This window comes from Cydia splendana, chromosome 19 (genome assembly GCF_910591565.1).
Source record: "Cydia splendana chromosome 19, ilCydSple1.2, whole genome shotgun sequence".
Lineage (NCBI taxonomy): Eukaryota > Metazoa > Arthropoda > Insecta > Lepidoptera > Tortricidae > Cydia > Cydia splendana.
This window is the reverse complement of record NC_085978.1, coordinates 14464846-14480863: the sequence shown is the minus strand read 5'-3', so window position 1 is coordinate 14480863 and position 16018 is coordinate 14464846. Positions and strand designations below refer to the sequence as shown.

The 16018-nt window shown below is 39.3% G+C and overlaps 1 protein-coding gene across 1 annotated transcript in view; it reads left to right on the top strand.

Moving 5' to 3' along the window:
• The window catches only part of LOC134800075 (serine/threonine-protein phosphatase alpha-2 isoform), an 82525-nt gene that overhangs the window by 61147 nt on the left and 5360 nt on the right, over positions 1–16018 (top strand). The window contains exons 5-6 of the mRNA XM_063772541.1: positions 14850–15046; positions 15618–15765. Coding sequence (XP_063628611.1) covers positions 14850–15046; positions 15618–15765 — 345 coding nt within the window. The remainder of the gene's footprint in view (positions 1–14849; positions 15047–15617; positions 15766–16018) is intronic.

Here is a 16018-nt window from a genome sequence, read left to right as displayed (position 1 = left end):
CATTCAATAGCGTGACGTGACGTACGCGTTTGCTTTAAGTGGCATTTTGTATAGGATTATGAGTTTCCAAAACCTCCCTATTATTCAAAATCCCATACAAAAATAGACATAACGCAAACGCGAACGCACGTCGCGCTATGGAATGAAATTTACACTAGATGTTCAGATAAAACTTAATGTCACATGTGCCATCTATTGTATCCCCTTGAATTCTCTTCCAAGGTTGGAAAAAAGGTCTCTGTTTTTAAATACAATGTAATTAATTATCGTTGAGTCAACTTTGCCGACCTGAATAACAGACGCCGGAAGTATTTCCATTTGTTTAAGGTTTAGCACTTTCACGCTCCGTTTCCTCTTGTTTGTGTAAATTGTATACGTTAAAAGCGATGGTAACGTTGTTAATTATAGCCACATCTTCATTAATCCACTTTTTATTCAGTTTTCTTTAGGAAATGGGATCAATTTTATGATTTACTAGTATTAAATTGTGTCTATGTTCAAATTTTTATACCGGCGTTCCTTATAACATAATATATCACTCCAGTTTTATAAACCCCTTTACGATTATTAACCACGTCAAACTTTATTACGTATGACATCATAGTAATATCCCATCATCATAGTATTCTCATATTTTTGCAACATCAGATTTATATGCTCACACATATCATAGGTGTGTAATAGCTTTTATTTTTATGCCTTTTTTCGCGCGTTGTACGTCTTTTGAGTGAGAAAATAGTCCCAAAAAAATATATAGTCGCTTCCTCGTTGTCGGGGGACAATTTCTCAAGTGTAGCCCATAAACATTCACTTCCCTCGCCCAAGGCTATTGCCAGGGTTGGAGTAAATGACGCGATACTAGTCAACTTACCGCTATTTATTGCAGGCAAAGTTCTTGTAAACTTATAAGGGGAATTCTTTGACGACAGCGTCATTTTGTCACGTTCGTTGCGGCAATTACAGTAACTCGTAATTAACCGTACTTTGTATTAGGTCTTTCGGCCCAAAGCCGCAGAGTGAGAGTGTAAAAATATGGCTCACAATGAATAACTTCTGAAGTAAATATTAGAAATACCCCTATAATAGTCAAGGTGTCCGACGCCCTAAAACTAGCAAGGCCTAGGTTTTTTCTATAGGTTTGTACTTAAGTCTGATGGCATTGGCAACCGCTTTCGTAAAAACAAGTGCCTTTTAAAAAAAAGTACTTTTTGCATCCGAGAAACAAATTAACTTACTGCTTTTATTAAATAAACAGTAATAAATAGCTCAATGTTACACGTTATTATCTCTTCATTGTCAACGTAACAAAGATAAAACCTCTCAGCAGATAAACATAACACAACCTAGATCCGCCAGTGTCCCCGCAGCTCATTGTTGCAAGACAAGTGCCTCGACACCCTTCACAGCCCTACAAACATCCATTATCACAGAGAGGGACACAACGTATACACCCACCCGCCTCTTACCCAAGGAACAGAGCGCCAGGTGCAAACAGCACAAAGCTCTGTGCAAACATCTCCAACCTTAGTGTGACGTCATGTCTTTAGGGAAAGATAGCCGTTTATATGAGGTCGCCATGACATTGTCGAGAGAACCTACGTATGCAAGGCCGCTCCTAAATCAGGGTGATGTAATGAGAAAGGGAAGCTACCTAGCAAAAGGGCAAACCGTCCTTAGACACTGCGTACACTTGACACACTCAAGGGCAAAATAAGATTCTGCAAAGTTGTTTTATGAATGATCTTGAATGTTTAATTAAATGTAATCGACTCATCATTAACAAAAACGTTAACAAGAAATTCAATTTGGTTTAGCGTATTTATTTACAACGTGTTGTTGTCTACAGAGATTGTCAAAGTTCGTGAACGAATAGGGGATATTACTGCAATGTTCTGCAGCCAGAGTGCAGCACTACCGACTCTAGTAAATTCATAGACTAACTTATACATACTGTGCCTTAAACTGTTTTTTGACAAGTTTTCACAGACAATAAAATATGACATTGATGCATCAAGGCGGTTTGTTAACAAGGGCCTACCGGTAAACGCGAATATCGAAATTTAGTTATCTGCCTCTTTATCGCTCGAATATGCAAGAGTGAGAGAGAAATTAGAAAACGAAATTTCGATTTACTTGTTTCGCGGTAGGCCATGTGTCAATGTGGTTTGTTTACTGTATGTGCCACAAAGGTGCCACCTACGCAGAGCTTTGCCTAATATTCACTATTGACGGCACGTGAAAATTCCAATTAAAACATTTGAGATACTATACAAGTCAATAATTGTTTGCTTGGACTACAATCTTGTTCATATGTACTATTTAAATTTAAAGATTCAGCATTAAACTAATAATGCAAGTGACAGACGCAATAACACATATATTTTTTTTTTCAAGTAAACTTTAGCAGATAAATTTATGGTATCTAGGTAAAATGTGATAGCGTAGGTAGTAGGTAGGTAGTAGTAAAATCGTCAACAAAAACATTTTGCTGGAATAAGTTTTTAGTGAAATTGTGTTTGCTGAATAAATATAATTTAGTAAGGTCGTTAGTCTGTTTACATTGAAATGACATTGTACTTATTTTTCATGTTTGCCATAAATTTTCTTAAGTACTTATTTATCAAGGAGGTTTTAATGAAAAATTAATGCAATATTTAGCTTTACAAAAATGTTACCATTCCATCATTAAAATCTTCCTAACGGCGCGTTTCGTTAAATATTTCACGCGGTCTATTGCGTATCTAACCGACCATATGTGAGTGACGTCATGCGATATGAAAGTTATTAATGTCTGGGCTAACGAGTTCCGTACACACGCCGGCAAAACGGAATCTGACATTACCCGAACAGGCTGAAATATATTGCCTAATGTATACAGAGATAATGCCAAAATGTCGGCAGCGACAAGAATAATAATGATATCTAATGCATGAATTGTAAGCAAAATGATACTCTGATTATGATAATGACATAATATCGTTATTATGAATAGTTTGCTAATCATTTTTTTGCTGTCAAGTCTGTCAATGACTTTACACATGGCGTGGGTAGATTACCAAGGTGACGCGAAAACCAAAATTATTCGGATCATCAAAACATCATTGATCAATTAGTAACGCTTTGAAATGATATACCAGTGTTGTTTTACTTACATTCTGTTACGGCTAAAATACGGTAAACGAGTAATGGAATGTTTTATAACTTTGCGTCAAGACTGTGCCGATAAGTGAACTTCGTTGTAATTTCCTAATCGAAAAATGTCGATCGGTAAAAGCAAACACATTTTGGTAAAAATCATGTGACTAAGATATATGTAAAACCCATTTACAGCTAAGATAGGCTCTCAGCAGCCTCAATATTGGATTTAAAACGATCCGTCGTGGAAATAATGTTCTTCGTTTATGTATTCAGTTTGCTTTCCTTGTATACAATTTCTCGCGCTGCGGGCAACCTCCGCCAGCTGTAACGCGTGAGTTTATTTTCGTTTCTTAATCTTTGATGCCCTGTTGACGCCGATTTATTTATGCATCGATGGATTTATTGGGCGATGAGAAAAAATATAGTGATTTCATGACGCGCCTTGAATTCTCAAATAGTTTTCCAAGTTACTAACGGGTACTTTCCATTTGTTTCGCGCGGACAAAACGCACCGGACATATGACTTAACAGAGGCCTCTCGGCCCATGAGGCCGTAAGGAAAAGAGGTACAGTACATAACATTGTCCACAAAAATTATGGGATCCCATTCTATGAATTTGCTACGGATCTTAGTTGGCTCTTAATGGGTAGGAATACTAGGAATATTAGGAACTATGTTAACATTGCGACTTGCTTATTCAAACGTGTACTTATTAAAACAAGTTTAGAAAAACTGTTTCAATGTGTCAATTATGGTCACTTTTAATAGAGCGCAGAAACCATTGTCAAAGCTTTAAACTGTCGCTAACAATCATCAATCTCGACACGGTGGCCATTACGCCGGATCGGGGAACAGTTACAGTTCTCACCATTTACGGGGACCATTAGACCGCCTCTTGTTTAATCGCAGCCAATGCGTTTGCGCACGTGTAGAGCTCACGTGGCGGAGGCGCATGCACTTCAACCACAGTTGACGTTGGCAATAAAAAACACCATAATTGAAGACAATCCCAACAGTTTTGGATACAAACCGTTCAAAAACGTGATTAGAAAAAGAAGTTCTTGGATCTTGGATAGCCCAAGCCCATGTTTTCGAATGATACATAACACCTACCTAATCAACTTTGCAATAAATTATTCGGTCCTGTTCTTCCGAGTGGAAATTCTCTAACTTTGTTCAAGAGGGTTCATTTACTGCTATTCAGAAATAACCTTCCCACAAGCATGAAAGGAATAAATATTCTCTCGTAATAAGCATGTATTCGTACGTCGTATACAAAATACTCTAGATCTTTTAGTAAAATCTCTCTCTTATCTTTTAAAAGATTAACGTCATCTTGTTAATCCTTTTCTAAGATATATGTGCTGTAAGATAAAAGACAGCTTCGCAACTTCAGATACTGTTGGGGCAGTTTTAAATTAAACGTTTTTTTCTAGCCTGTAGCCTAACTTCGGGGCTTCACGACTGTTTAGTGCGTTTCTGGTGTTATGAATGGACGAATTAGGAAAGCATATTCCTGCTGATAGCTGCTATCATGCCGCTTCTTCAACAAAACACAATATTTACTCGGGCAAAGTTTACTGTTTACTCGAGATAATTAATTATATTTACTCCTCGACTGGGGAGAAAGTACTTAATCACGAGGCCATTGTGCCTTTTGGGAATTCATTACAAGACCGCTCGATACTAAAGCTAAAACCTTATTAGACTCTCTTCTAGGAATATTTCACTAATGATCTTCCAACTGCCAACATATTTTACTTGCCAAAAATATTTCAAATTTTATGTAGCTTTAGCTTGATACTTGTCTAGTACATTTTATTCTCAAGAGTCTTTTCTATTCTCAACTGTCTATAACTTCAATTCAATTTGAACTGTCGACACTTTTACTTGTTCCTCAAACTGATAAAATTATGTGACTAAGAGGCAATTTGCTGTTCTGCGTCTTTGTTTTTTGTTAGACTTATGCAAAGACTGGTAAGTCTAAGTTTAGGATCTTGATCGATTAATTTGTACCTGCGTACTTAAGCAATACAATATCATTACAAACACATTAAACGATCCATAGCGTAGATACAAATTATGCACACAATTACACGTAACCATCATATCATATGAAGTTAACTGTCCGTGCGATAATGGTTAAATCATCAGAATCATCACGAACAATTGGCTCACGTCCAACTCTCACATCGTTATTATCAACATTTGTTATTTCTGGACCAGTTATTAATCCGAGTCTCAGTTTTTTGCCTGTTTCGTCAAACTTCTCTTCGCTTCAAGAAAGTTAATTTGTCTAAATCATGAACACTTTGCATCTGTTGTTATTAAGAGCGCTATTACATTTCGGCGTTGAGCGAGTTTAGGTATTTTACACGCTGCGGCAGGCCGTGCGAGCTCAGTATGCCGATCCCTTCTACCACACTCGCACTACAATGATGGATTAAACATTCTTGATCCTTCGCGAAGCATATTGAAATCAACCATAACAACACTAACTGTGCTTAACTTTTAAAGTCCTAAAATTGTTATTTGGTAAGTACGAAAATACTAAATGCAGTGCAAATGTAAGTGTGTGCAGTGTTCATAAATTACGTCATCTATTTTTGACCCCCCCCACCCCTCAAATCATCCAAAAATCATGCTTCGGATGACTCTGTTTCCTCCTACGTCATACTACCATCATCCGATGTCCAGACCCCCCCCCCTCCTTCCATTTGAAACGACGTAATTTATGAATAGCCCCATACTCGTACTTATGAAGGTATAAGTATTACTCGAAATAAATTATAGGTACTCGCTTATTTACATGTTTCGTCATAGCATTTGGTACCTATAGGTTGTAAAGTTTGTATCAACGAGGGTTTAAAAACGAACTAGTATTGAGGATCTGATGATAATGATGATGATTAAGGTGGTCACGGATACCAATCAACCATGTAGTAACATGATTAGGCTCGTTTGATTCGTCTCAACAAGATCTTTGACACTGAAGATACACAGGGTCTGATGATGGAGCTGGAAGGTGGCCACGGGTACCAGTCTATCATGTAACTAAACCACTTCGTGTTTGGGCTCGTTTGATTCGTCTCAACAAGATCTTTGACACTGAAGATACACAGGGTCTGATGATGGAGCTGGAAGGTGGCCACGGGTACCAGTCTATCGTGTAACTAAACAACTTCGTGTTTGGGCTCGTTTGATTCGTCTCAACAAGATCTTTGACACAAGACAGTACTCAGGGTCTGATGATGGAGCTGGAAGGTGGTCACCATTACCAATCAACCATGCAACTAAACCACACATCGTGTTTAGGCTCGTTTGATTCGTCTCAACAAGATCTTTGACACTAGGTGATACACCAAACACGAAGCCCAAACACGATGCCCAAACACGAAGCCCAAACACGTAGCCCAAACACGAAGTGGTTCAGTTACGTGATAGACTGGTACCCGTCGCCACCTTCGAGCTCCATCATCAGACCCTGAGTAGTATCTTGTGTCAAAGATCTTGTTGCGACGAATCAAACGAGCCCAAACACGAAGTGGTTCAGTTACATGGTAGACTGGTACCCGTGGCCACAGTGCAGCTCCATCATCAGACTCTGAGTACTAACTTTTGTCAAAGATCTTGTTGCGACGAATCGAACGAGTCCAAGCACGAAGTGGTTTAGGGGCTGTCCATAAATTACGTCATCGATTTTTGACCCCCCCCCCCTATAATCATCCAAAACTCATACTTCAAAAGCCCCCATTTCCTCCTACTTCATGCTACCGTCATCCGATGTCCAGACCCCCCCCCCCCTAATTTGAAATGACGTAATTTATGAATAGCCTCTTAGTTGCATGGTTGATTGGTACCGGTGACCACTTTCCGGCTCCATCATCAGACCCTGAGTACTATCTTGTGTCAAAGATCTTGTTGAGACGAATCAAACGAGCCCAAACACGAAGTGGTTTAGTTGCATGGTTGATTGGTACCGATGACCACCTTCCGGCTCCATCATCAGACCCTGAGTACTATCTTGTGTCAAAGATCTTGTTGAGATGAATAAAACGAGCCTAAACACGAAGTGGTTTAGTTGCATGGTTGATTGGTACCGGTGACCACCTTCCGGCTCCATCATTAGACCTTGAGTACTATCTTGTGTCAAAGATCTTGTTGAGACGAATCAAACGAGCCCAAACACGAAGTGGTTTAGTTGCATGGTTAATTGGTACCGGTGACCACCTTCCGGCTCCATCATCAGACCCTGAGTACTATCTTGTGTCAAAGATCTTGTTGAGATGAATAAAACGAGCCTAAACACGAAGTGGTTTAGTTGCATGGTTGATTGGTACCGGTGACCACCTTCCAGCTCCATCATCAGACCCTGAGTACTATCTTGTGTCAAAGATCTTGTTGAGACGAATCAAACGAGCCCAAACACGAAGTGGTTTAGTTGCATGGTTGATTGGTACCGGTGACCACCTTCCGGCTCCATCATCAGACCCTGAGTACTATCTTGTGTCAAAGATCTTGTTGAGATGAATCAAACGAGCCCAAACACGAAGTGGTTTAGTTGCATGGTTAATTGGTACCGGTGACCACCTTCCGGCTCCATCATCAGACCCTGAGTACTATCTTGTGTCAAAGATCTTGTTGAGATGAATAAAACGAGCCTAAACACGAAGTGGTTTAGTTGCATGGTTGATTGGTACCGGTGACCACCTTCCGGCTCCATCATCAGACCCTGAGTACTATCTTGTGTCAAAGATCTTGTTGAGACGAATCAAACGAGCCCAAACACGAAGTGGTTTAGTTGCATGGTTGATTGGTACCGGTGACCACCTTCCGGCTCCATCATCAGACCCTGAGTACTATCTTGTGTCAAAGATCTTGTTGAGATGAATAAAACGAGCCTAAACACGAAGTGGTTTAGTTGCATGGTTGATTGGTACCGGTGACCACTTTCCGGCTCCATCATCAGACCCTGGGTACTATCTTGAGTCAAAATTAATACATATAAAATGTCAGGTCGCTTCAAATATTTTTAATCCTGTCCGGTAGTTTATTAAACTGTACCATTATAAATTATAATACTATAAAAACAGTGCTAGGATCAAAGTGTCTCGTTGCGGTTTACACGCACACAGTATAGCGTTTTACACGGCGCCCGCCGCACACAATGATAAAAAATCTCGTTGTCGCCGTTGAAAATGTGCGGAGCCGACCGACACACGTCCTGCCTCTACAAGCTCTGCCGCGGCACTGAGCTGGCGCAGCGCGCGTCATCGGTAATATAGAGTAGTTTTCAAAAAATTGCCAAAAAATTATAGTAGAATTTCATAAACACTAATGTATACCAACAGTATAAGCAAACGTTGCAGATTGCTTGAGTATGAAAATGACTTCGATATTAAGTAGATTTTCGTAGGAATTGACACTTGTTTCGGAGAGAAAATTGAGTTCGTTTTACTTTGATTTTCTCTTTCTCAAAGGTGTGTAGGAAAAATATCGTTTGATATGCCTAAAGTACAGGGTATTAGTAATACAAAATAGCCAGGTTTAGCAGAGTAAACTTCTCAACATTTCCAAATAAGAGCTTGCCATTCAGTGCTTCACGGGGTTTTTCGGAAACGACCATCAGAAAAAAAATCATTACTAATTTAATAAGTCCTTTTTCTAATATTTACAACGATATTTAAAAAGATAAGAAGAGACTTTTACTGGAACAAGTACTCATTGTTTCTAATAATGAGCACAAAGTCCTGAATTTCGTCGACTAGTATCATCAATTTTGCGTTATTTCGACTTTTCTTGTAAGAGCGCTCTTAAGAATAAAAACAGCCCTTCCTTTGTATAAAACTATTGTAAGACCTTGATAAAACAACCTCTTATTCGGGGATTGTTTATCCTCATCTTTTACTTTACAACTTTGTAAAGATTGAGCTTGTTTTTCTCGCGTCCCGCGATTCTGCAAAAATAGTATTCTTCAACTCGTAAAGTTGTCTCAACTTCCACTACTTCGATGTTGACTTTGCAGAATTCCCACAATCCACAACTAAGTTGTGACTTTAATTAATTCTAGCGTTCGCAGTTTGAAAAGTCGAAGGTGTTTTTGCGGTCCGCACGGAGTTTGATGAAGTGGCCCCAGCAGGGTCGTGTTTCTTATTTTACGATGGACGTAGCAATAAAATGGAACAGTATCATGAAATTATAAGGAGATGGGATATGAATCCTTGCAATTCCTTTGATATATAGTCTGATCGCAAATGTTTAAGTGTGAAATAAATGTTCTTTAGTATCGATTTCATGAATATAACGTATTGTTTTCTAAATCCAATAATGTTTTATTAAACAGTTTTTTCGCACTAAGGATTGTATTGAATTCCTTTAGCATAAATGATAGTAAAACAAACACACGAGTTCATTGTCTAACACGGAAACATGACTCCAACTTCTAGCCAACAATCGATTGATGAGATACGGCGAACAATTTTAGTCGATTTCCCGCAGCAAACAACATCCGGGCTTCCGATAATCGAGTTACAGCTGATTGCACGGGTACCCCGCTAATCCGAAATGATGGAACAGAAGTTTAGGCCATTATGCGCTTACAACCTTTTGTAATAACTACTAAATTGCTATGCAAACTTTGCTGCTGTTCGTGGTCTTAGCTTACAAAGCGGTATTTTCTCTTGCAATAACTACCAGTACGTCAAGCTTAGTCAAATTTATTTCTGTATCCATGTTTCGTGATTGCATTAAGATATTGTTCATAATATCCTGATATTTCCGATCGGATGCAAAAACGAATGAAAAGGTTCATCCATGATCTTTCTAAAAGAGTATTGAAGTATTTTCTCCCAATTTCACCATTTTTATCTCAATATTATCATAAATTACACTTGACAAGGCGTCTTCCGATTACCTGAGGTTATCAAGCTCGCGCGTCGTATGATTCATCAGTACATAGTGGAATTTTACCAGGCTGATTGATTTAGACGACCTGTGTATGTACACAGCTTTCGCTATATAGTATGTGTGAAATTGTAAATAAACCTATTATTTAACTCCGAACATTGGGAGGACAACAAAGTTCAAAATATAATATGACGAGTAGTAGGCGCTACGTAGATATTGTTGATAATTTATTAATTAAAGATTTTAGAGCGAAAGAGAGAGACCAGCCATTATCTCAACTGAAAGCTATCGGTTATAAAAGTAAAAAAACTATAATTGCTTTAATAAAACTGATCAATGCTAACGAAGTGGCAGATACAAGCGATTTTCAACAATAAATACGTTAATTAATGGCTGCTCGCCTTCGATTTGACTATGCTAATGAGCAAATTTGTACTATCGTGTTTACAAAACACGTCTAGATGATACTATGCTGAAATTCAATTTAAATAAGCAATCTATTTTCCAAACAGTAAATAGCTCCCAATTTTAATCGCAAAAGCAAGAATTGAAACTAAATATGCCTTTCAATTATATAAATGAATATGCCTTTTAAGATATTCATTCGTGATTTGATCATTGTGTATCTAACTGTTACATGACGAATCTCGAAGTTTACCCTCGTCCGTTGACCTCTCGTTTTCTATAAAGGTCGCAGGTCGCATCTCTTAGAACGATACAATCTGTACACGCTTGAAGCAGATAAGAGCCCGCTAAAACTGGAACGAAATATCGCACATGTACATAGTATCAAATTGCCCTTTAAAGTAATATTGATATGACATGTTTCCCCAAATAAGTGTGCCTTACTCGCCTCACAACTGTACCCATGGCGTGGTAGATTTTAATGTAAGATATTATCTAAAGCCGAATTGCGGCGAATTATCAGATTTGCTATGGGAGATAAACCTAGAGGCTAATTCGTACATTTCGATATCACAAAAATATATATATTTTTTATTATTCGCCTGTGCGTCTCGTTCGCACCAATACTTGTACGAAAACGTATCAGCGAAATGTACAAGCGAATTAAAGCTAAATGACATCATTTAGATACCAAAATGTACCTTCGTTTTGGCCTCCTAGTCTCTCGCTTCGAGTACTCTCCCGCTACTGGCAATACAAGCTCATTTTGATAGAATCAACTTTCCCTTATTATTTTATAGGTTGACGAGATTATAGATCTAGAAAGTACAATTTTATGCTTAGCTAGAGAACAGTCTTTATAACTCATGATTCAAAGTTAATTCCAAGGAGTATATAAGTTTCGATGTGCGTAAAAGAGTACCTTAGGTATCCCATATCGAACACCCGGAAAAAGTAATGACCCTGGATATAGATACCCACTGAAACTCCGGCTTACAGGATTATACCGAGCCGAGAACTTAAACTCGTTAGTGGGGGCTGCGTGGAAAATGAGAGAAAAATGTGCTGCTTCCGTTTATAAAAAGTTCTCTTTTATATTATGTAACAAAGAAGCCTAGGGCATTATGACGTAAACGCATTTTCATCTAGATTCTTAAACAAAGCTTCTTTGTGGTCTTTAATGCAGAGTCGGGCGGATTTGGCTTATTAAATATGTTAACAGCCTCCTAGCCTAGTCGGTGGTGCCTACGAAGCCGGAGGTCCCGGGTTGAAATCCTGGTAAGAGCATTTATTTGTGTGTTTAGCACAAATATTTGTTCCTGAATTTTGGATTTCCCTGGTATATAAGTGTTTATTGCGACTGGGTCGAGTTGTGTAAGATGTCCTATAATATTTAATTATCTTAAAGCAAGAAAATCGGTAGGAACAGAGTTCTAAGAACGCCTCGCCACTGGGTGGCTTTTAAGATTGTCTAACCACAATCAATAAAGTAATTGCTCTGGCAATTTGCATCCAATCTATCACGGCACTTGAAAGTGTTCGACGATGTCTCTACAATACGGGTCCGGGCTTCTTGATCGATTCATACCGGCAAGATTGATATGTTTGCGGCTAAGCTATCAGTAACTTAGCATCTCTAGTTTATGTTTCTCACGCGTCTCGTATCGTGTGTCAATACACCGCTGACAAGCTGTAGAACTGTAAGAGTAATTTAAGTTATTCATAAACCAATCTATCCTAGCGTATACCCTGGCTTCCTTTATGGCTGATATAGACGGCGCGCGATCTCGCATGCGATTTTAGTTACATTGCGGACTGTTGGTTACGTCCAATCAACCGACCGATCAAAAACCGCAATGCGAGTTCGCGAGCCGTTTAAATCAGCCCTTAGGCTCTTCAATCTTTTCAATCGGAATAGAGTTGCATTTGTTTCGCTTCCTTAATTTTTCTCCCAAACCAAAATCAACGTTAATACACTATATGTACATAGGTTCCAATTTCGCCGGCGAAATTTGGATTTGTTTCTTGTAGGGCTACGCCTTAGGAGGCTAGAGAAATTATTAATTAAGCTGAGGCCATTGATTCATTGAAAATCTTGATTGAATGTAATTAAAATTTAAGCAAGAGGTCTTCGGGCACTATCAAATTATACCAGCCTTTGTCTTTGTAGTCTACGAGTATCTAAAATGCAATTGCCTTTCGTATATTTAACAAAAAGCTTTTCTAGAGTCTAGACTAACTTGTCAAGAATCAAACTTTGATAATAATGTTTACGCTCGGCTTATGGCTATATTTAATAAACAGAACGCTCCTAGAGCCGCGCTGAGCGAGAAATCGAATCACTTATTCTATTTATTCTTAACACATCTCGCTACGCCTCCTCGCATATCTCTTGAAACACAGTCTGCACTTGGAACCGCCGGAACGTACTTATTTTTCCTACAATTCCTATCCTCATATCAGACTCTATAGTCTGTATCTTTAGGTATTTAAAAAAAGAGTAAACAAAATCTACCCTCAAATGGCTTCTTAAGCCAGTTGAGGATAGATTAAAACATTACATGATCAAATAATGTAGGTTAAAAGTCAGGTCGTTCAGTGACTGATCCAGGCGGTTTTGCATTTGGTTGGTTAGCCAATAAATGTTATAACTACCCGAAAATGTACAAATTATATGTCTACTTTTATTTAAGTCCCTAAAGATACAGAGTACAGGTACGTTTCTAATGATGTACGCATCTACCCACTATCAGTATATTTTCGACAGCTTATTATTAATGTTCACCCATCCTTTCGCCCGGAACGAGCCTGCGCCTAATCCGCTCAACGCTTCCAGGCGCAGGGGTTTTATTTGGGTCAGACTTTATTATACATGCTCCTGAATACTAATATGTTTAGGCAAAGGTTATCTTTATGTATATGGATAGACAACATTAATAGGATTAAATTAATTGAGTAAATGCGAGCAGAAACCGAATAGTTAATAATAAACTCTCAGTTTACTGATCTACTTTTGTACGTTTTGTGTTCTGGCCTTTAATTAAAGCCCTACTAGGGATACAGCTCAATGCTTGTTGTAAGGCTTGTTATATTGCTTTTGTTTTTTTTTATACCACATCGGTGGAAAACAAGCTTACGGCCCGCCTGATGGTAAGCAGTCACCGTAGCCTATGGACGCCTGCAACTCCAGAGGTGTTACAAGCGCGTTGCCGACCTTTTAAAAACCTGTACACTCCTTTTTTGAAGAACCCCATACTGTAGACCCTGGGGAAAACCTCGGAAGGGAGCTCATTCCACAGCCGGAGCGTCGTTCCACGAAAATGTGAATCAATCAGGATTGAGAAGCTCTATATGAGACATGAGACTGGCAACGTATTCATTTTATTTGTCTTAAATTACCATGTTGATCGCTTTATATTAGTGATGTACCGACTATTGATTTGGCCGACTAGCCGACTAATCGGCGCTCGAATGGCCGATTAGTCGGCCGACTAGTCGGCTAGTCGGCCAGATCATTAGTTTCGTATAAGTTCAGGTGAAAAACAATAGTTTTGCTCAAGGGTTGCGCTATTCATCATAATTTAGCTTGGCTAAAAGGTGTTCTCTACACGTTCAAAGACCTTCACAAAAATCCTCGTTCAATTTCTGTCTTTAGTTCTTTTATTTTGCGATCCTGAGCAGACCGTCAGTACCTACAGCTTGTAGAAGGTATATCCAAGGCTCTATTTCTCGTACGTTGTCGCCAGTTAAGAACCTATCCCCTGTGGTCAGCGTCTTTACGTGCAACGTGCCCTGACTAAGTCTCAAAATTTTTGCAGTAACATTAATAGTTCCTCATGGCTCCACCATTAAAGAAAAAACTGAATAATAATAAAAAAACATTACTATCGAACTTGCACATGAACGCGAGAATCAGTTGAGATCGACCTGTAGAGGAAAAACCAGCCCACCAACATACGATAACGATTAAACGGTCAATTATATGAACTAAAGTTTTCATATGCACCCTGAATAGGTATTTTAGTAAAATAAACAAAAAATATGGTAAATATTGACAGTTGATTTCTTTTTTTTCTGTTTTTCTTTCACTAATAAAGTGCCGACTAATCGGCCATTTTTGCCGACTAGTCGCCGACTAATCGCCGACTACAAATGTGGCCGGATAGTCGGCTTTTCCGACTAGTCGGCGACTAGTCGGTACATCCCTACTTTTTATAGATAATCGTTCTAGCTATGGTTGATTCTTAGTCAGATACTCATATATACATATATGTCTTAAATTCCATAGCCATGTTGTCCCTGTTCATGTCACTGCAAAAAGCCCTTGAGGTCTACTTGCAGAATATTTTTATTTTATGTTGTATTCGCCATTACTGAACAGCTTTCTCTTCTATTCCAGTTGACGAGAAGATCTTCTGTTGCCACGGCGGTCTCTCACCGGACCTGCAGGCCATGGAGCAGATCCGGCGGATCATGCGGCCCACCGACGTGCCCGACCAGGGGCTGCTGTGCGACCTGCTGTGGTCCGACCCCGACAAGGACACCACAGGATGGGGCGAGAACGACCGCGGCGTCAGCTTCACCTTCGGCACCGAGGTACGTCTGCTGCGGTCTGACGCCAAGTGACGACGGACGGATCCCTTTGTTTGACAATGATTGAAAGTCATAATGTAATGATTGTCAAATTGTCACAAGTCATAATTCTGAAACCGTTAACTTTTCAGGATTTTCGTAAGGATATCCTATAGATAGGTTAGGTTTTTTTGTTTATAGCTGTTGTGTGAAAGAAAACTATTCTACAGACTTGAGCTTCAGTATCGCTCGGAGATGAAAGCCTCAGGACGAGTTTCACCATATAGAATCAACGAACTAGTCGACGTTTAACCCGTGGAGCGCCCTAAACAGACACGTGTGCTGGTAACTAGTATAGGAGTTCCATACTGGGGCGCTCCAGGGGTTAATATCTCAGCAACACCTGTCATCCCACAAATAGCCAAACTTTTCGCTTAAATTTTCTTAGATTGCGCCTTACCTGAGCAAATACTAATACTATGACGTTGGGTAACAGTGTTGTTGCATGATTAGCTATAAATCCATTTTAAATTCACGGATTTTGTGTTTTTTGATAGGTCTAGATAATTTATAGACACTTATTTTAACATTACAGGTGGTGGGCAAGTTCCTGTCGAAGCATGAGTTCGATCTGATCTGCCGCGCGCATCAAGTGGTTGAAGACGGTTACGAGTTCTTCGCCAAGCGACAGTTGGTTACTCTATTCTCGGCGCCCAACTACTGCGGCGAGTTCGACAACGCGGGTAAGTTCTATTCAACCATCTACAACTATCGTCTATAAAGACCGCCGCAGTGTGCCGACTTATGGGTGTGATCTGACACAAGAGCAGACGATTCAACGGAGCCACGCCGTTCTATCGCCAAAATTGTGTTTCGTTTTAAGTTTATGATATGTAAGATATGTGGCGTTCGTTGCCTGACAATAAATGATTTTTTATTTGAAAACCCTTTGAAGACCCTTTATCAGTTGCGTATTCAGTGGCCATCGCTTCTACT